The sequence below is a fragment of the Nesoenas mayeri genome (genome assembly GCF_963082525.1).
Source record: "Nesoenas mayeri genome assembly, chromosome: 20".
Lineage (NCBI taxonomy): Eukaryota > Metazoa > Chordata > Aves > Columbiformes > Columbidae > Nesoenas > Nesoenas mayeri.
Window position 1 is genome coordinate 217,120 of NC_137569.1, and position 22,494 is coordinate 239,613.

At 43.6% G+C, this 22,494-nt stretch overlaps 1 protein-coding gene across 1 annotated transcript in view; it reads right to left on the bottom strand.

Annotated features, from left to right (window-relative positions):
* Positions 1-12,211: 12,211 nt before the first annotated feature.
* PITPNM3 (PITPNM family member 3) overlaps positions 12,212-22,494 on the bottom strand; it is a gene marked incomplete at its 3' end in the record, with an annotated part of 42,218 nt that continues 31,935 nt past the window's right edge. The window contains exons 9-20 of the mRNA XM_080356911.1: positions 21,815-21,996; positions 21,017-21,186; positions 20,334-20,504; positions 19,877-20,071; positions 19,009-19,157; positions 18,450-18,566; positions 17,690-17,806; positions 16,649-16,797; positions 14,455-14,604; positions 13,422-13,605; positions 12,898-13,026; positions 12,212-12,520 (exon numbers count right to left, since the gene is read on the bottom strand). Of these exons, the coding sequence (XP_080213037.1) occupies positions 12,212-12,520; positions 12,898-13,026; positions 13,422-13,605; positions 14,455-14,604; positions 16,649-16,797; positions 17,690-17,806; positions 18,450-18,566; positions 19,009-19,157; positions 19,877-20,071; positions 20,334-20,504; positions 21,017-21,186; positions 21,815-21,996 (2,022 nt within the window). The remainder of the gene's footprint in view (positions 12,521-12,897; positions 13,027-13,421; positions 13,606-14,454; positions 14,605-16,648; positions 16,798-17,689; positions 17,807-18,449; positions 18,567-19,008; positions 19,158-19,876; positions 20,072-20,333; positions 20,505-21,016; positions 21,187-21,814; positions 21,997-22,494) is intronic.

Sequence of the window (22,494 nt, forward strand, 5' to 3'; positions counted from 1 at the left end):
GTTCAGTCTTCTGAGAACAGATATTTTGGAAGAAAATTTTCAACCCATTTTCAGCAGGGTCTAGCAGAGCCAAGAAAAACAAATTCTTTTGTTGTTTGCAGACTCAGCAACCATAGAATAATCATAAAAACCTAGTACTTATTTGAAAACAGCTGAAGATACCAATCACTTTGTGTGGGCTACTAGCCACGAGCCATCAGTTGTTTAACGTAACTGACAGGCAACTTTTCTGTGTCATCCTTGCTTGGCACCAGGAATTATCGTAACACTGAAATGATGATGGCAGAAAGGAACAGAGCGCACGCACAAGGCATGTGCCCGCAGACATACATGCAATCGCATACATCCACAGGCAGCAAAAGGAGCAGCCATTTCCCAATTTGTGCAAGGTCTTTCATCTCCTTTGGCCCTGCTCACCCACAAGAAGGACTAACAGTCTCTGTTACCCTTGAGGGTGCCAAGCTGTGTAAAGGGTAACATTTAAGAGACAGCAGTTGCTGCCATGGCTGCAAACTTTGTTTTCTCAATACTCGTCTCAGGTAACACTGAGGCCTGGCCATCCTCTCCTCAGCAAATTGCTATCCGATCGTGTGTCTGACAGTTCCATGGGCAGTTCCAATTCTTTCCAGATCAGAGTTCTAGCTTTTCACAGCAGAAGGCAACCTAATACTCTGGCCCAGCTCCAGCTGGCACAGGACTGCCAGCTGAGGAAGGCCTCAGCGATGGGGCACTTTTTGTCAGCAGCTGTCTCAAAGCGCTCTGTTACAGAAGAAGCGGAAAAAATCTCCAGTCACTTCACCAGTGCCAGGTCCTTAATCACATCTCCTCCTCAGCACCTGCTTCGTCATGCATAGCATCTTACAATGTGACTTATTATTAGCCATTACTTTCCACAGCACTCAGCTTACACAGTCTGTGCTTACAACACAGAGCTGACACCACTGGAAATTCCAAGACCAGGGCACAGGTGGGCAAAAGGGAGAAGGAGCTGCGAGTCTTACAGGGCTCTGGTCTGCTGCAAGAGCCGCCCAGGCCAAGGGTCTCACAAGCAAAATGCTGGGAGGGAGGATAAAAACTTGCTAATGTAGTAACTGACCTTTGGATTTGGCATTTGAAAGGAACAGGGTTGCCCAACACGACAGGAAGGAGACAGCTCCATGGCTGACGCCCTGTCTGGCTGGGACACTGCTGCATGCACCCATGGCTGGGGAGCTCCCCCTGGGGACTTACCAAAGACATATAGAACTCCAGCTAAAATGGCTAGTGCTTAGTTCCCAAATCAGCTAATTGTAGTCTGATTTTATTTCTATTCTAAAAACCACCTTTGCTAAGTATCTGGAGAGTTTCAGGAGTGTAAAAAGACCCGTAGCATGCTGTCCCTGCTCATACCTCGGGTGTAATCTACTGCTAGGCACCCCACTATCTCACTCTGCATTCCCCAAACACTTCATAGACTACTCCAGCTTCCATTATGGAATTCTTCAGGGCTCTCTGACTATTTATCAGTGGTGACAGTGGCTTTCCTGTCTGATAATGCTGGCTGATGAGTTCCTCGGGCATCCTTCACAAAACCTTCAACACATTCCTGTGTCCCACATAAAATTCCCACTGTTTGGAGAGCGGCCTGACCAGTATGTTGACTTGTCTCTTTTCCTGACGGGGGTTCTCTCCTTCCCGAATGCTTTGCTTGTTTTTCTGCCTTGTTATCCCTCCCAGCTTGCTATGATCTGTCTCTCTCCTTCTTGTTCTACAGTGAATTGATTTTATTATGTCTCCTCCTGGAGGGAGACTGCGAGTGTTAAAACATGCTCACAGCCTATGCAAACTTGTAGAAATTTGGCACAGTCCCAAAAGCAAACAGCTCTCTTCCCTCAACAGGAGAATTTAGCCCTTAGCTACTGTGGCATTTCGGTCTGTGTGACATAGGTGACACGGCTGATGTTCACTAAATCACGCACTGCACCAGCAAACGGCAACAGAGTCAGATATTTACCAGGGGCAGCCATGTAATGCTTACAATACAATGTCTGAAAGATTGGGAAAGTCTTCTAGCAAAGACAGAACCCAGACCTTGCACATTTGCATTAAGCATAATGGAAGGAATGATCTGAAGCTCCTAATCAAGTAACTCTGAGAGAGCTTCCACATCAGTGTTTTGGTCACAGTACCATAATACTAGACACTTCAAAAATTATGATGTGGAATGCGGAGAGGCAATTGGTGTCCAGATGGTCTTCAGCCAGATGCTGGAATGCTGGCTGGTTAACCGGCAGACCAAATTAAATGGGAAGTTATTTTTGGGGCGGTGGGTGGGTGCATTTGTATAGACAGAAAAAGAACACGCCATGGCCACTGCTTACCCACAACTGTGCCTTAAGTTACCTGGCTGGGCACATACAGAGTTTGGTTCTCCAACCAATGGCTGGTATTCAAAAGCTGAGGCTTTTGTGACACTGGACACTGAGAGAGCTGAACGAAATGTGCATTCATTCACTTGCAGCTTTCCCTGCTAAGCATGAAACTATCGCTTCAGCAGGAGTGAAAACGGAGCTGTAGAATTACCTCTCATCAATCAAATTACCAAAGAGTGAGGGGGAAAAAAAAAAAACAAAATAAAACAAAAAAAACCCCAAACAAACTCTCCTCTTGCCTCTGCCAGCTAGACACATTAATGTGATCTGGATCTATAAGAGTCTTAAAGAACAAGCAAGTTAATTCATCCTCTGCACTCAAGCAGCACAGCTGCAGCACTGACATGCAGGGAAATAGAACTAAGGGACAAAGAGCAGCAGTGACAGCCACAACTCTAAAAGAATAAACTCGCTAGCTGTCACCAGCTGTCTTCCTACATCCCAAGGAATTGTCACTGAATCCTCTCTGGAGATGGCACATGCTCCACAGATTGCCTCATCAGTCCTGCTGTGTTTCCAAGGGTAGGCTCAGCCTTCAGACATGTCACAGTTTTCCTAAGAAAGGCAATAACCAGGTCCAAATGAGTTATTAACAGTCAAGAAGCCTTGCTTTCTCTCCAGAGAGGAGACAGGCTAAGTAAACACGCAATGCAGAAAAGCCTCTGCGGGAAAGGTCCCTGGCCCATGCAACTAAGCAGAGCAGGCACGTCAGCCATGCTAGAAAGATGTAAACTCCGACTGCCCTTGAGTACATTCAGCTAACTAAGCTTAAGATAAAACACAGAGTACCCAAACTGCCTCACCATCCTAAAATACTGCACTTTTGATTTTATACAGATATATAATCTTGATCACAAAGCTCCAAGCACTAGCAAATCCAGTACCTCATTGGAAAAGTTGTTCCAACAGTTGATTCGTCCCACGGAGGAAAAAAAAACCAGATTTGTTTGTACAGTCTGAATGTGCTTCATTTCTGCTTGCAAGCACTAGATCTCATTGGGCCCTTCTTAGCTGGCACAAACAGCCGTCAGCAAGGATGCCTCCCCAGAGGCACTGCGAAGACGTCACCGCGGTGTGCCCGAGTGAACAGGACACGGGCCGCCTGCCTCCGCTCTGTGGGGCTGGACTCACACACTGCCCAGCGTTACCACCACCCCCTGGGGCCGCACCCAGTGTCCCCTGGCCTCAACACCCACAGTTGCTGACAGACACACCATGCCATCATGCACAAGCGCAGCTCCTGCAGGCTTGGTTCTCGGGTGTGCCACTGAGGTCGTGCCCAGCAGCAGCTTCCTGTGGGGGCCACTCAAATCCACGTCCCTCTGCAATCAGTAAAAAAATGTTTCAACACGGAGCTCCAGGGAGGATGTCACACATCGTGCCAGAGGAGATGCACACCAGTCCTAAGGGCCCTTGGACCATTTTAAGGTTCCTTAAGGTTCTAGCTCAACCCTTGTGCTGTTCACAGGGCTACAGAGAATTTATCTTGAATTGCCATAGACATTCGACTGTTAGGAACCGTTTGCATCATTCTGGGGGCAGCCACAGTCCCTTCCAATGCTGCGCAAGGTCCTGAAAACCACTCCTGGATTATCCTTCAGCACCCTGAGACATTCCTGGTGTGTCTGGCGCAAGGGCTGGAGCCTTCAGTGGCAGGGCTGAAATTTCCAGAGGGACAGATGACTTCCTGGCAGCCTCACTGAGCCCCACTGCAAGCACTGCTGCGTGCCAAGACCTGCCAATTGTCATGCAAGGCGCAACAAAGTTTTCTGTTTAGCCTTCTTTCCTGTCTCAGACTTTTCCAGGTGCTTTTTACTGTACTGTGGCATTCTCTGATTTCCTTTTTGCCAACTATCACGCCATCCTCTTGCCTTTCTGTGCTCCCAGAGCCATCCATTTCTGTGTCACCCTCTGGTGTTTCTTTCTCCCTCTTGCTGCGCTGCAGAGTTCTCTCGTCCTCTCAACGCTGCCGCTCCTCGCACAGCGCACCCCCGTTTGCCGCTCGGCACGGGACGGCGGGCGCGGGGCGCGCGCGCGCTGCTGGGCTGGGCCCCGTGGCGCTCGGGTGACGCCTCCGGCAGCTCCGGGCCAGGCCCGGACGCAGCTGCGGGCGCAGGTACCGGGTGCGACGCCCCGGGCCGGTCGTGCGCCAGGGTCTCGCCCGGCTGGGCCAGCGCTGCGACCGCAGCCGTGAACCGGGCGGCACCGGCGCAGTTTTGTGCTCGGGCAGCGGGTTTCGCCCAGTTCAGGGCGGGGCAGACGAGACCGTCTCGGGCAGCTTGGCGGGAGCGGTGCGGGTCCCGGCACACAACGAGCGAGGGGAAGCCCGCCGAGCGCCGGGGCAGGCCGCGGCCCCGGGCCCGCAGCACGGCGGTGCGCGGCGCTGGCCGGAGCCGGGGCGGGGGGCGCGCACGGAAGCGATGCGGGGCCGGCGGGGGGAGCTTACGGAGGAGCCGCAGCAGCCTGAGTCAGCCGGACACGGCGCTGGGCCGGGCCGGGCCGGGGCGGAGTCGCGGGGGATCCCGGGGGCGCGCGGTGCAGGGGCCGGCGCGGGAACGTTCTGGAAGCGGCTCCCGCGCCTGGAGGGCGCGGAACACCATGGGCGTGGTCTTCCGGCGCCTGACTTCCGGCCTGTCATGTCCCGCGCAGCACGCCGGAAGCTCTGGGCTTCGGTAACGGAGCTTCCGGCCGCCGGTTTGTTCGGCGCGCAAGGCGGGAAATTCGTGTTCTGTGAGGCGGCCGCGGCGGGTCCGGCCCGGGACGCGCCCGAACACCGCGCCGCGGCTCCGGCGGAGGCGTCTTTCCTTCAGTTAGACGCAAAAGTTAGTGACTACAATGAATGGAACCTCTGAAAACTACTGTACCACAGCAGAGGTATTTTATTTGATGAATTTGATAGCATTTGGTATCTGTATGTTGCTTCCAATTACTCTTATTTAAAAGTAATGTTCACTTGACAAGCCTGTTTTGGTAGGCGATTTGGTTTAGCAAGGTTTGGTCTTTCAAACTGAAGCGAAGGTTCCTCGAGCTCCCGGAGCTGCTCTGCGCGGGTCTCGGTTAAACTCGCTCTCACATGAACCTTCACACGTAAAACTGATTTGGGAAACTTTGCTCTACTTGAGAGTTTCAGATGCAAATGTAATTCAGTAAAGCTGGAACCACTAAATTTTTAATGGTATTCAGTAGGAATATGGGAAGCAGTCATGTTCAGTTCTGATTTACGGGCAAGTATTGACCTTAAACTTGCTCCTGGTTTTTCTTTCCTCATGTCAAACTAGACTGTTTTAAACTATTGGAATAGTGAATGGTGCCTGGAAACATGAAAACAGCCCTCGCTCCAGGCTTTCCGGTGACCGAGAGGTTGAGCTTGTGTTTCTTCTTGATTCAGTCTTCGTGTGTGTCTTCTGTGTTGCGGTCTTGTTTTTATTTTTTAAAACACGTTTCTATATGGAACAGCAGCTTGAAGTTATTCTTTGCACATACTGAACCACTTTCACAAAGATGGTGTCTCATTACTGAAACATTTTCTTACATGACTTTTCAAAAGGAAGGAGGGTTGGAGTTCTGTGAAAACTCAGCCTCTAATCTAAGTTTTATTCCAGACAGTCAGAGGTATTAAACAGCCTCTCTATAGCGCTCGACTGCCTACCAGGACATTGCAATGATGATCCAATACTTCCTGCATCACTGGTAGGAAAAATCAGTGACACTGTTTGTTTAAAGGCAAGGAAGGTTTTATTTAAGTGACTAATCTGTTATAAGACTTTAAAAACCATCTCACATCAAAATCTATACCAGTTGTAGAAATCTTACTCCTTATTTCATATTAAGAAATTCATTATTGTACATTTTTGAATCTTTACAAGGCAGCCATAAGAAATATAAACATTTGTCACCAGATAGAACCTTCTCACTGACAAACAATATTTAAAAGTATGCACTTAATAAAACTATAGACTGAAAGAACATGTATAATTTCAAGTTTCCTTGCATTAATTCAGCTGTAAGTGGACTGGCCCCTTCCCTGCCCCACAAATAGAAAAGTAAGTTACGCAGAAGGCTTGGGGTTCTGTGAAAGGACTGCCATTCTGGGCCCTACATCAGTCCTCCCGGAGTAACGCTATATTTAAAGCTCGCAGTCTGTAAATGGTGTGTACGTTGTGATCTCTGGTATTATCATCTCCAAGCAAGTCAGAGTAAACCTGCCTCTCTCTCTCTTCCCCGCCCATGAGTTCTGTACATCCTTACAAATTAGAAATGAACTGGCAAATGTGTTTCACATTCCCCCACCCACCACAATTATATCCAGTTTCAAAGGCATCTTATTGAGAGAAATACAAGTAGATGGTAAACTGTAATCCCCTTACCTTGGGCTTGAACTAAAATGAGGGAGAGAGGAAATACCGACACCTGACTTCAATTCCAGAGTCCATGGCACAGGATTCTAAGCTGCTCCAGGCCATTTCTTATTTCTGAAAAAAAGAGCTCTTTTCATCCAGAAAAAAAAACGTGTTATTACCTCAATTTTTTAAGGGGGACTGAATTTAGGATCAACTGTAGGAACCTGTATTTACACTTGAGTGATTAAACATCACGAAGTCAGATTACCTTGTTAACCCCACAATTTCTGCTGAAGCTATGAACACGGATCACGAGGAATCACTGCTCTTAGAGAAGCTGAGGAAGTATGTTGTAAAGTTTTGTGTTTATGGGAATTCTATCCTATACCAGCTCCAGATGAGGATGGAAAGTGCCACTTTCTCCCCTGCATGCCTGAAATGAACAATTCAATGCAGCAATCTTGAGTTCAGATCCCACATTTTTAGCTCTAATCAGAAAAATTATGACATTGCAATGTACGATCTCTTCTCTCCATTATTAAGCTAATGAGCTTATTAAAAAGGTGCCCATACTCCAATCATCTAGTATGTTTATGATGTACTCACCTTTCTGTGGCTTAGATGCAAGAGGGGGAAAAAAAAACCTGGGCAAAATCCTATTTGTTCAGTAACAATTGTTGTACTTACAAATTTTAAAAAACCCAAAAATACTTATTGATTTTGGGTATTATAAAAGTGCTTATAAACAAAGTTTTTAGCAAATTTGAGACAGGAAACAATAACGAAAGAAGGAAAAAAATCTCTTGTTTTATCTTCCGAATCTATTATGTGAAGTACATTATGATACTATATATCTCAGTATTGGGGATTTGCTTAAACACACACACATTAGTAGTGCCCTGGACAAAAGACTGCAATGTAGAAGTGGGACAACTTGTTCACTAATAATGGCAAACAAAGCCTATCTTGCAGAATGGTGGAGCTCCCAGATAAAGTGTCATTGTTCTGCTTACTTTAATAGTAGATTAAGATACGGTCATTTTTTTTTCCACCAGTTTACTGATAGTTCCACTTCTACATAACCAGTTCAAGTTTTAACTCTGTTTAGAAGTGACTTCCCTAAGTACTAAAGGAACAGGTGAAGTAATCTGTAAGAATTTAGACTCCGTTCTCATGGAAATAAATCAAAATGGCAGTTCTCATGAACCCCAATAAAAAAGAACAATTACCAATACCATGTCATTTTTACACCTAACAAAATTTTATGCTGAATAGATATAAATCATGCCACAAAACTAAACAGGAGTACTTTGGTCAAGCAAGATTCTGTTCCAAGAGCACTAGTGTATGCAAACACTTTAAGAAAGTTATTCAAAATAAGCAGATTTGGATCAACATCACTATTCAGGTCTATGGAATATTCTGCACTCTATACAATGACACCTTTTTTCAAACTTACTTAACTAGACAACAAAACTGAATACAACCAGTGCTGTGTGGTTAGTGTTTGGTTTGGGGTTTTTTTGTGGTGGTGTGTTTTGTTTGTTTGTTTCTTAACAAGTATACTGGTTACAAATTTGCTGTGACAACAGAACCAAAACTTCACTTAAGGTGTCTTCCAGTAGATACACACACATACACACAAAACCAGAACACCACAGTTGTGAAGGTATGTTTTAAAAATATCTCGGATAAGTCTACCACTGCTATTAGTCGTAGCAATTTTTTTACATAATTTAAAACCGGATCCATATCAACAGGGCAAAGAAGTGAACGCTGCCAGCTGTGGCCTACTCTGTGCTGACCTGTGCTGCTGCCTTAGCACGCACTGGAATGACAAGTTTGTGTTTTACAGTTTCGCTTATGCTCCCTCCACTTAGCAGGTAAAAGAATGTGCTTTTCTGTAACCAGAGGCACTAAAGGTGCTGAAACTAGTGATGAGTCCAACCTGCGCCCACCGTTCCCACCTGACTTCTCGGACCCTTTCCCTTTGTGTATCTTTAACACTTCCATAGCCTATAAAGTTTGAGTAAATGTTGACTGCAAAGAAACTGCAGCAATGAAGACTTGCAATCAGAGAGTAAGAACACTTGCAGGACCAATCTTATCCTTAGCAAATGTCCTGCTTAGCAGGATTGATAATCCTTCTGTGAAAGCACAATTAAAACTGAAATCCAATTGCAAACTGAATACCCATGAACCACTGCATGCAGTTTCATGTGGACAAAGTGTATAACTAAAATTCTGACCAGAAGGAAGTGTTTTAAGAGAAAATACGATCAAAAAAATTATGCTCTAAAACTAGTGTTTCATGGAGGAAACCTCAGAGATCACCCTAGGGAAAAAAAAAAGCTACCAGTTCAACATGTATAAGGTTCCCAGCCATTGCCTCGGAGTGCGTGCTCAACTGCCAGCCTAGTTAGAGACGTCTAAAAATCACACTTGTACATACTCTCTCAGCTTCAACCGAAGTTGTTGTTGTTGTTTACCGCTTTAGTGGCAACTGGCTAGTGCTTTCCAAACAAGTGCATCTGGCACCTGATGTTTCAGAAGATCAGCTCCTGATTAACATGAAGCCTTAACCTCGAAGCTGATGCCTGTATCACTGTTTGCCAAAGTGCTCAGCTGGAGGCACATGGTCAGGAGATAAACCATTCTATCCCTGAGCAATAAGTCGTGTTGGAATTCTGCAAAGGCCATATGAGCCCTCATACATGATAGGAAACATAGGGAGAATATTTCCAGCTTGATTTCAATACCATGTGTAGAAACTCTGTAATTGCTACCACTCTAAATCATGCACACACACTAGCATTTGTTTTACTACTATTAGCTCATGATATTCTTAAAAGAAGCGAGCACAGTGACTACCGTAAAGGTGACCCAGATATTAATAAATGACATTGTGTCTGCAAAAGACAGACCTTAACAACCTAGGTGACTTCTCTGACCTTGTGCTCAGATGCTAGCTCCTTTAATACAGTCACAAAATTAAACACAAGATGCCCCTTTTGAAAGACAGTAGGCCCTTCTACTACAGCAACTTAAAAAACAGATTTTGGAGTCTTTTGAATGATAGAGATAGATGGCTAAAGCAACATGAGCTTTGAACTTTGCAGCAGGAACAGTATTTACTGTCAGGAGACATGCTACACAACACCCAGTGCTTAAAGAGAACGTTGCAATCAACGCTGCTTTTAGGTCCCCTCAGCAAATTTACAATTTGCCTAGTGAGCGCCTTCCTCAGAGGCCCTGGATTCCCACATCTCTTTAAAACTACCAAGCGGGAACTGGCTGGAGGGAGCAGTCCGGCGCGCCTGCGCCATCCGCTCCTGGCTGCAGAGGACAGGAGAGGAAACACCACGTCATTAGAATTAATGCACACAGTAAGCCAAGACAGAGCACAGAATAATTCCTCCAGGTTTGTAGGTTAAAGAACTAGGTATGATCTTACTGGGAAAGAACTTGTAAACCTGAAGACTGTCTCAATGTAGTTTGTGGATACCTTTCATTTAGCTTTTGTAGCTGCCTGACTTGGCAACAGACCATAAAAACCCAGCTCCCTGTAATGCAGTTTTTACCTGCTCCCAATTAGTGTGAGCTACCAAATGTTTAATACGTTTCCTAACTCTTCAGCAAAGATTACCCCTTCCCTCAAAGGAAGCATTATCAAAAACAAATCACTGATGTACCAGAGATCTTTCAGGTAGTTTGAAATACGTAACTGACAATTTTTAGACACGTAATGTCTAAAAAAATCAGATATCTCCATCTATAAGCTACTTTGCTGCCTTTTAAGGCAAAAGTCACATTACTATGCCATTCAAAAAGCACACTGAAACGTTTGGGTAAATGGAGAGTATAGACCTAGGTTTACTCCTGCACTGTCTTAATAGTTTTTCATTGCATTTCCTGTTTGCTTTACATGTCAACTTTCAAAATCATTAACCAGGCTCGTTGAAAGACTTTCTGATATAGCTACAGGCTAGGAAAACCCGAACGTTAGGGGCTGGGGGTGGGCACAACACCCTGTCCGCCCGACTCCCTGAAATTAAAAACAAACAAGTCAACCTGAAAAAAGAAATCTCCTTTTGACTTAAAGCTTTCTCAGGGTCAATAGTCTGGTTTTAACTTTTAAAGAAAAGGGGGTTTTATGTGCACTTGTAATTTCATTGCAGGTTTTAAAACATGCTCCAGTTCAGTCATAGAAGTTCTCTGTGTGAATTTAGTGCAGAAGTATGTACATGAACAAACTGCTACTATGTTAAACTAACTAAAACGCTTCAGAAATATTACCACCTGGGGAAGATTTCACACATTTTACTTCTAATGAGTTCACTAAGAGATCAGAGAGAAATTTAAATTGGTAGGAAAATGTCTATTTGGCACCTGTAATTTGGTATGCCCATTCTTTGAAGCTCAAATGCCGTAATTCTGAATACTACAGATTGTCCTAAACAGTAGTTGCTATAAACCACAAGAAGGAAAACAATTTACCCACAGGAATTCCGTTACTTTTTTCTCCTCCAGTGTAAAGATTCTAGTTAGAATAATGAAAAAAAGCGATTGCTCTGAAGTCTGCAGATCCCTTAGTAAAAAGGCTCCCTTTAGCTTACCACCTCAGGATCTGTCTCTCGACCTGAGATGGTCAGAGCCATCTCCTTACTCGGAGTAGTCCACACATTTTACACAGTCACCAAGTTCCACAAAACAATGTGATCTTAGTACACTTGCACATTACTTTGTATACAGCAACACTAACTGCTTCAAACTGGCAGACACATTTATTTCTAACATGAAATTTTTATGATTTGGTTCATAAGTGGAGTTCTCCCATTTACTCGATGTCCAGCACTTCACACAAACACGAGTGCCCATGTTGGGGTCTGTTGACCAACACTGTAAGCTGAAAGGAAATCTTGGGTTTAAGGCACCCAAAAAGCATCTTGCTGTACAAATCCTGACCACCCATTATTGTAGTTCCCACTTCTGCTTCCCTTGCAAGTGTACCACTGTATCAAAAGTCAAGTGGAAACAGATATAACTGTTTAAAGTGTAAACTTTCTCTGTAACCTATGGGACCTACTGTTTATACTGGTTTGGGCGCAGCTAGTTAGCTGATACCTCAATCCTTCTGAGTAAAATCAGCCTGTTACAGCTTTTTCTCTTATTGCACATTTTGCTATTATCTGTTGTAAAAATAACCAAAGATATTTCATGTTGCTTTGATGTTAGAAGCACTTGCAATAGTTTCAGATTGTTTTAAAATTTCCTAATAAACATGTCAAGAGGAACAGACTGGAAGTTCCCCAGTTGGTGTAAGAAGGCAGATTCCAGAACAGGGAAGACTCCGAGGTACAGGTTCCCCTCTACATCTCTTAGTTTGAAGCTGCCTAATTATCATTGAGGCATGCCTACAAGTTTAATGAGGTGCACCCAAGATCTATACTCCCAAGCTTCCTAGGGGACAGATTCAAATTTGTGAACTCCACCTCGAACCCAGGCCATGGAGGGCAAGTGCCTGTCGTGATCTTTGTCTGATTCGGGCTGGCTCTGGGCACGCTCTGGCTTGGGGTTCAAAGAAGGTGGGTCGGGTTGCTGTACAGACATAGTCCTGCGGAGATGGTTTCTCTTGCGCAAAAACTCGGGTTGGGAGTGGAGGCCAAAGCTGCCTTTTCTCAAGATCATCCGAGAGTTGTTCTTTTTGGGTCGTGAATGGAGACTGAACTCCAACGATGCCAAGTGGGCTGCATAACCTTCACTGAGGAACTGAAATAGGAAGGAAAGAAAGGGAGTGACAAATTACTGCTGCCTCAACCTATGAGCTCTATGGGAATTAAGTTCCTATTTTGGGCACCCCAGTTAGATACCTACAGGGTACTAATACTCCTCTCCCCTCACTGTTCCATTTCGTTATTCAGTAATATGCAATACATGCACTTGCAGACACAACCTATGATCACTCCATTCTCTTTACTATTCACCCTGCCAGAAAATGGCTCATCTGAAACCAAAACTGCCCTTCTTTCTCTGAAACATCGTCTCTGCTCGCGCGTGTGCCTGTGTATGAGCGCACGCACGCATCCACGTGCACGCATCTCCTTGCTCCCCCAGGGCCTCCCGATTGAGTGGCAAGAGTTACTTACCTGGCACTGTGCCTGGTACTTCTTTGTTGATCGTCCAACTATGTAGATCTGGGATGGCGACAGAGCCAAGACATTGTACACAGAAATGTCCTTCATGGAACCATATGCGGCACAGATTTTGATGTGGCACTGAAACAAATATTACTTCCAAAGTGAACGCTCTATTGAACACCATGCACTACAAGGATGGCACTTGTTTTGCAATGAAGCAGCAGATGAGTTCATTGTTAACAACCTCATTCTGTAAACCACAGAAAGCTAAATCTGTCTACCTGCATGCCAGCAAGAACTACAGATATGCATGCTGGAAAGAACATGCAGTTCATTTACTTATTTGTCAGGCCCCTTCGGATGTTTTATCAGCCTTCCTTGCTCTTTAAAAAGTGAGGAAAGAAATGAGGAATGGCAAAAAGACTTTGTGATGGCCAGTGAGATTCACTGTTCAAAAGGCAGGGAGGTCTCTAACTTCACTGAATGACATTCTCTGGAAAAATGTTTCAAGGCTATAAACAGGTTTCTAGTACCTCTTGCATGAGATTCCGGAGAAAAATGGTCTTTTGTCGCAGTGGATCATGAACAAGTCCATCTGAGAAGAAGATCATCCCTTGTGGGAAGTTGTGTTGAGACAACCATGAAACCACACGCTGTTTTTGCATATCTGGACGGCCAGTAATATAGATAATCAGATATCCCAGGTCCTGCCAATGCCTGTCAGAAACAGTGGGTAAATTATGTAGGCGCAGAAAGAGAAACAACACTCACAGGTCAGGTCAACGTTTCTTCGCTCAGCACAGACCCAGTTAGAAGTCAGACGTTATCCGCCAACAAGTGGAGAGCAGCATGCCTAGGTCTCTGCTCCTATTGAGAAATCAAGTAATAATGTCACATCCTGAGGAAGATAGAGGGAAGCAAGAGAGATTCTTACACAGTACGTAAAAATGTATTTACAATAGACCTTGCTACACATCAAGTCCTGCTACATTTGAAACCTTTAACGAGATTCCCTGCCATTTTAGCTCTAAGGAGTGGAAACCCTTGAAAACTGACATCCCTCCATTCCCGTGCAAGTTCCAAAATGAGAGCTGTATTTCCCCGTTTGGTGCGACATTAATGGATTTGCAAGAGTGGATTTAAAGGCCTTTTAATTCCTCCTCCAAAAGATGCTCTTGCATTCATGGCACTTGGTATTTCTGAAATAGAAGTATGTCTTTATTTGAAGTTAATGAAACACAAAATAGAATTTTTGCTAATAACAGTAACACATGGAATCATTATTAATTCACTGCACACGCTTCAAGCCCATATTCCCAAGAAGCAACCTTTCATCTTTAGGGAACTTAAACTACATATTTCAAAGTAAACCACAGTATTCTAAGATTCCCCTGAAAATCAGGCAGGCCTATGTCCAAGTAAATATAGAAATATATCTGTAAAGAATCCTGGCCTTTAAATAATTGTTTATTTAGTAAAAAAACCCCAAACTATTCAGCCCTCTTCCTTCCTATAGTGTTCAAACAGGAAAGGCAGAGATATAAAAAGTGCACAAATTTCACTTACCTGACCACATCAACAGCCCCAGCTCGGACTTTGGGGTCACTGCCCATAATTGAAACGCTTGCTGCAAATGAACCATCAATGCTGAAGACAACACACTCCATTCCTCGGGGAAGCACAGTCAGGTAACTTGCAGCACTGCTCTGGTCCCCTCTGGAGAGTCAAAGCAATAAACACATTTAAAAAGCAAAATGTCAGAACATATTTTCTGTGCATTCCAGTTAAGACCCAAAATTACATCTGTCTGGATCTACATCTTCAAAAAAGTCACTGTCACATAGGGCTTCTGATTTCAGTCCTACATGGAGCAAGTAAAACTTGCTTTTAGGAAACAGTGTTCCAAATAAAAACTTGGAATCTGACTTTAATAAGAAATCACATGTGTATAAATGCCTAAAAGAATTACGAGAAGAACCTCAAAACAACCTGAAGTACTCCAACTACTACTCAAACAAGTTGTCTATATCTGTATATATACGTCTACATATGTGCACAAACACACGTACCTACACACATAAATTAGCTAGTTCGTTGTTGTTTGGTTTGAGTTTTGGTTTTGTGTGGCTCTTCTGTTTTGTTGGGTTGGTTTGTTTGTTCTTCCCCAGCAGTCTACAGCTACTGGAAAATCATTAGAAATTACAAGGGAAGAACTGACATGCAGCTTTTATTGGCACGTACTTACACAAATTAGCTTTTCTCCATTACATAAACCGTTGGTAATACAAGCACCGCCCACCCCTCCATCCTTGCAAATTACAGTGGGAATGCCAATCCAGAAAAGCTTTCTTCAAAACAAAACAAAACAAAAACCCAGCCCACCCCAAAACGAACATAAACCAACAGAGAAATGCAATCACAGGTGGCCTTGCTCATGGAAAGGCATGCAAAATGCAATCTTATCCTCATGATGCATTTTCACCAAGAGGTCTGGACTTTAAGACACTGATAAAGCACAAAGTGATCCAAAGCTCTCACCACTCCATGACCCCATGCTCCCTAAAAAACATAATCTGAAGACCACATCTTCTTTCCTTTCGAAAGATGATTATTGTATGACCTAGAAATTCCTATCTGGTGATGAAGATTCTTGCTGTACATATGAACAGCTTATTCAGGAAAGACAAGAGAATCTCTTTAATCCCTGCAGTCTGAAAGTCCATGGAAGCTTGACTTCTGAAAACACCTGATTTCATTTTTAAGTAACTCTCTTTTCTTGAATTGTCTCTTCTATTACACTGATGTAAAACGTTTCTTCCTCCTCAATTAGCACTACATTAGATTGTAAATTGACTTTGGACTTGGTTAACTGGTCGGTAACAACACATACTGTTTGAGCTAAATTCATCTCACTGATCAGCCTCTGAAGTAGGGGTTCAAAGGAAGCTATAAAGCTACTTCCTAAGGGGCTAGGCATTTTAATTTTAAGTGCAATATTAAACTAAAACTCTGTATGAAATCAGACGGGGCTTTTATTAAACTTAAGACTTTTTTTAAAGCACAGCTACATCAGGCCTGCACCTACCTAGGCCAACAAGTTTTATTTCACACATCTTCATTGTTCATGTTTTACTGAGCATAGAGATTTTTTTAAGAAATGCTGGGGTGCTAGGAGAGCAGCCCGATTTTGCTTCAGTGAATTGGTATTTTCAGGTGATGGTTTTGGTGTTGTTGTTTTTCCCAATTTAAAACAAGCACGGTCCTGAGTACAAAATTAAGGCAACTTTCTTGATCACCCTGACATCAACAGTGAAACAGGAGGCTGGGAGCAGGGCAGTACCTCCTCTGCTGCTAATTTCAATATTAAAAGCTTCTTATCAGTCTGACAAATACAAAGCTATACCCTCCAGCAGTCTTTTCTCCAATGAACATGCCACAAAATATCCCCAGCCATGCATCTTCCCACAAGAAGACCAATTACAGTCATCCAGTCTCCATATTTTGCAAGACCAAGTGCTCCTAAACAGAATTGCACTGAGGATTTGTGCTGCAGTAGGGATAAACCCATTGGCCTGGGCACCTCCAAACTGGCCAGTAAACATTATCACTGCTTCAAATCGAAGCTGACACCACAGTGACAAGACCAAGAAGAGGTAACTGACCAAAATCTCCCTCCACGCCTTCTTCAGTCTTACGCATCTCGCTCTCTTCCTGAACACAACAACCCACCACAGCTGTAGGTCCAGCTTGGAGCTATTACCTGACCACCATTTTGATGGGATACACACCAACTCTCAGTCTCTTCTGTGTGGGTATGTTGTAGGATATCCGTCCACTGCTGTTGGATATCTCTGTGTCAAAGTACACCCACCTACCCGAAGATGGCTCAGTCATTATGAAGATATCAACCTGCAAAAACAACAAAATGGCCATCTGGTGCGACAGCAGGCAACACAGCCCCTATTTACGAGGCCTGCCCAACCTACATCACATTAGTATCTCCAACTATGGCTTCTACTAAAAGCTTACAAGGCGGTTTGAAGGAACTTCAAAATTCAGTAAAAACTTCACAGAGGGTCCTCTCAATTAGAAAATGCTTCCTAACACACAATACAAGAGTTTATTGCCTTCATCGTTTAAAGCACTCAGCTTAGCACTGCCAGTGTCAAACAAGGGTACAGAGCTCAGAAATCTGGCAGGAACCCTTCATTAGAATATCAGTGTATTCTTTTTTCAATATCAATGTGAAAGCTACTAGAACAGCATTCTGCCCACTGTGGTCATTTAACTGTTCTGTCTCACTTCTCCCTCTTTACATCAAGAGATTATGAAAAATAGCCTTTTATGTAAAGTTAGACAAGATTCTTGGAGGGACAACATGCAAGTGCCCGGCTACTACAGGCACCCTTAGGAGTGACAGTTCCCATCCATGTCACATTACTACTTAAATTCTAAAACTAATATTTACTCTTCCATGTCCAAGAGAAACAGCAGCCACCTAGCCTCTAGAATCCCTGTTACCTTAACTCGTTGTCTTACTTGGGTAGGAGGTTATACATTTTTGTTTTAGTGATTTGCCAACCACTATAAAATTCTTTTTCCTCCTTGCTCATAAAGTTAATTGTCTCCAGCAGGCTGGCAGGTTCAGAAATCAGGGCACACCACACTTGTCGTTAACCAGAGGAGATGGCCAGCATCGTGTAAAGATGGATGAGAGCTGGGAAACGTGTGCTACATTCCATGACTGTTTCTAGTAAAAGCTGCTTTAGAAAAACAGGGAAATTGATTACTCGGACTTCACCTTTTCACCTGTTAAAGCCACCATGTCCAGAGGTCCATACATAAAGCGCCCAACCAGTACCTGAGGACCATCTTCTGCTGCAATGACGTCATTAGCTCGGTGATTCGCAGTCACATTCTGAAACAAGAGCAGACAGCGGGAAGGGTGGCGTTTGCTTCTGTAATGAGGCTACTGTCTCCGTTTCTACGAACGGTGGCGCAGGAACACAGTCCTGGACCGCGCGCCTGAGGAACGTCACAGCACACCTCAGCACACCCAACAACACCGCGCTCTTGCTCCAGCGGGAGCCAGGATGCCAGGGAGAGCGCTCGAGATGACCACGCAAGAGAGAACATAAAAGGGAATGCCAATTATCTGCAAGTGGTGCCACAAATTCAAACGATTATATGCAAGACAGATGCATCTTAATTGGCATTTCTAACTGAAGTGGCATCTGAAGAAGATAATATTTTTTTCATGAGATACAGATTCATCTAGCATACAAGAGAACAGAAGAACCTCTTTGCTTAACTGAAACCCAAAGCTCCTCTGTTATTTAAAGTAAGAAATATACTTTCTCCCAACATGTGGAGATAAAGCAAGAATAAATAGATCCTATTCCCTAACTGTTAATTTGTTTGCCTCTGGATTAGTTTAGCAGTTTTCAGCTCTTCAGTAATATTCAGTCATGTAAACACACGCTTTGGGAGATCAAACTCCATTTAAATTGCTGCCAAACCCAAGTTCTAGAGCTGCCATATATATTCAGATTTATACTTACTCTCAATTTGACATGTGTCCTTTTGCGCAGCCATTTTTCTCGTGGATTGGATGGACTTAGTGTTGCTGGATCCAGGTTGTCACTTTCCTTGAAATTCACATTTTCATACCTCATCACCTGAAATTATATTAATATTTTAATAAACAGTGTGTGTCCTGGGTAGTCCTGGTACTTGGCAAAGAAAGGTCAAGTACACTGCTGCGCCAGCTGAGTGACACTGCAGAGCCAAAAGCACAATGACAGTAAAAAGGTACAGGCTATACATCCATGTTAATTGTACAGACTCTGTTGGCCAACACTCAGTCTCAAATACTTATTGAATGGCTTTTCTATTCACAACAGAGCTTGAACATTCTTCCAGAGAAGATGGTGAAAATATTAGGGTGGTATCAAGTGACAGTCACATTGTCTGCTCACAGTCTGTAAAGTCAGTAAAGGAGCTTAAGACGGTTAGCCATCTAACTGAACTGAAGATTAAAAGACCGATACCCTCGGAAGATGCAATTAGCAATCACAAGGTTATTCATTGCAGAGTAAAGAAACTGAAGAGATAAATGACCTGTCTTAAAATGAAGGCCACAACGTCTGTCGATTCCCAGTAGCTGGCATGGAAGAGATGTGGCAGGGCCACAGTTGGAAAGGCTGTCAGCACATCTGGACAATACAAGGCATAATCTATCCGTTTTGTTCCCCACCACTTTGCAGTAACTACAGAAAAACCCCAAACAAAATAGCATCACATTTCTGTAAGATATGTTCTCAATAAATCTCTTGCTGCCTTTATGTATAAGGTAGATAATTGAACTAAGACTTCTGCTTTTTGAATCTTGACATTTAGAGTCTGTTAAAGGTATCTATCAAACACAAAAGTACTGTTTTCACTGACTGCGTCATTACTTAAATGTCTGCAGTCTAAACAGTTCTATTGAGTCCAACTTTTGGGAAGCAGAAGTCACCTCACCATGATTCCCATCGCTTTCTGATCCATAAGAAACGTACCATGAAAGACTACTACTCTTGTGATCAAGTTATAGAGTAAGAATTGCAAATGCTTCTCAAATAGTGAACAGAATATTGATACATTACTACAGTCCATAACAGGACACTACAGTAACTTAAAGCACTTTTAATGATGGGCAACAAATCTTATCTATATTTCTTAATGCTGGAACATGTTTCTAAACCCCTGTTAGTATGAAACCCTTAATGACTATGAGTCACAACTTAAAATAAAACTGTGACTTCACTTGTATTACTTTATCTACTTAATTACTAACAGAAGAGGAAGCTAAATTGTGTTACTTAAAATAGCAGAAACTTAGGCTGTTCTCATTCCCCCCAAATTTCCAAGCAGGTAATTTTCCTTTTCATAATAAACTTCTGCACAGAAAGGATGCGGCGGGCAGACAGCGCATGACTCCACTCACTGCTGGTGAGGTATGCTGATGGCAAGCTTTCTGCTGACCCTGAGTTTTCACTGTTCGTGCTGGCCAAGCTCAGCTTTCTGGTTTTTCCTTGTGGTTGATCAGATGCATTTGGAGACCCAGGACTCTCCTGAGAGAAAGGTATGTTCGAAGAGCTGTTCTCAAGGAACAGAGCACTGTGGTTGTGGATAGCATCACCTGCAAGTTACAGAAACAAACAAACCACATTTAGAAAGCCACAGTGGGACGAATAACGTGTTTCACAAAGCTCATACACAAGAACAGTTTTTCCTTGGTAATCTTCTTTGGTTCCACACTTCCTAAATACGTCTGTGCCATTCTATCCCAGATGGTTTTTAACATCCTGGCACACTGGTATTTCAAAACCTCTGGAGCTGTGTAATGAGAGAATGCTTAGAAGAACAACAGGTGAGGAGGGCAATGAAAACAGGCACTGTACCGAGGTGGTGAGATCTGCCGTCCCCCAGCGGGTATCTCTGGTACCGCGGGACGCTGAATGGAGGCAGGAGATGGAACCTCTTCTCCAGCAACGGTTCCAGTCTGCAGGCAGAGGGGTCAGCAGAGTGAAAGAAACTGTACACTTGGCTGCAGGCTGGGCGGACCTGGCACACTTGAATGAGAATGAGACGGAGAGTTCAGGATTGCTCTTTTAGAACTTTCAAACAGTCTACACAGAAACAGGGTTAATATGGTCTTCTGCAAACTCCAGACTAGCACACACCTGGCCACAAGAAACTTAACCAAGTTGTTTGCTATTTCATACATAAAAAACACTTCACTGTAAGTTAGTTTACAGAGACATCATAAGCTGAGATGCAGGCACGTAGCAGACATGAAGGCCAGCCAGAGAAATAGACTGGATGGAAAAAGAAGCTTTAAAATCTTGTAATTGTATTACTGAACATTACAGTTATCATGTTCGGCACTTCAAATACTTATGAGCAAAGTGGTTTGATGGGCCTGTTACATCCAGATGACTTAAACCTAGGTGACAACAGGAGCAGGTAGATGACACAAAGCACTGCCGTTTCTGAAGTCACCTTATGGAAGTTAATGTATAGAAATGAGGCTGGTCATTAAGGTAATCAAGCAGCCTGTACTCTAGCCCCGGAAAGAGCTTACCATCCAGGCCAGGCAGAACGGTACTCCTCATGGCCAGCACCAAACCGAGCGGCGATCCAAAGAGGAAGAAATCAGACACCTCAAATTCAAATCGGCCCAGGTTTACTTCTGAGAGACTGGAATTCACAGGAGGAAATTCTGCACCATCTTTCAACACACTTGAGTGGATGCTGATGAAAGAAAATGCACTGATTCAACAGTAACGAAGAGGGCATCCAGAGAAAAAAAAAGTTACCAAAGCAGACTTCTTAGAAAGCTCTAGCATCTGCACCCAGATCCAAGCAATACGCCTTCGACTGCGGACAGACATTGCAGTATAGCAGCCACTTATTATTTTCAGTGCAGCTATTCAGTAAATTTACTGCCTCCAATATGTAAGAGTTCTCTACAGTTAGTCTACAGAATACCCACTGGTAAGCGAGACTGAAGTTTAACTCACCTCCCTTTTAGTAGTACAGAGGTATCTAAGTTTATTCTGAAACTTCTGCTACAAATTCTGATCTACTCAAGTTGTATAAGAACAACAGTATTAAAAAGTTACAGACAAAGCATGTTACATAGGTACACAAAAAGCATTGTTCTAATCTGTTCCCCAAGCTATGAACTAGAACTTCACTGCTTTTCAACTACTTATTACAGGTTAAAATTAACGATGTTTATACACAGCTTTTAATCTTTTAAGTGATTTTAACACTTTCATTTACTTTATATGCCACATACATCAATAAGGTAACGAGCTGATAGGCTCCATTCAATGGCAAGTCTATTTCTTTTAGTCAGTCATCAAGCACGAGTTACCTAGACAGGAAAGCATGATGCTGGGCTATAGTATCGCAGTCATAGGTGGAGGAGTCGCTCTGTTTCCTAGACAATGGCTGCCTTGGCTTCTCATCCGCCGTGATTCCCGAGATGTCAACGTTGCTCTTGCTCAGGCGTTTGCTGCCACCCAGACCGGGGTCCTCTGCTAGGAGGGGATTATCCTTCAGAGAATGAACAGAGCAAAAGGAAGATTTGGACAGTGACCAAAATATGACAGAGCTTATACGAAATGGTATGCGTTTGGCTTCACTTTATCCAAGAAAGGGTGGAATGGGTTAGGCTTTTTCTCTGCAAGATAAGGAAAGACATGAAAACTAAATTTCCCTCTAAGATGTATAGCCTAAAAGCTGGAAGGAGAATCAGGAATAGTAGGAGAGGGAAGTGTCACACAACAGCTTTATCCCTCATGACTTCCTCATCCTTAGAGATCTATAAATATCATAAGCTAATCAGAAAGGGTCTTACCTGCGTGCACAAAATGCCCATTACAACATTAATGGTCTTGCTCATCATGTTCCATGGATGTGGGACCTGATTTTTTTAAGAATGTGAACTTCTGCAGGATTCAAGAGGAGACCGGTGGTACCATGTCTTTAAGGTACCCCTTAAAATAGGAAATATATTTATTTATTGTTCGTTTCCCCCAGCAGGTCTGCAGC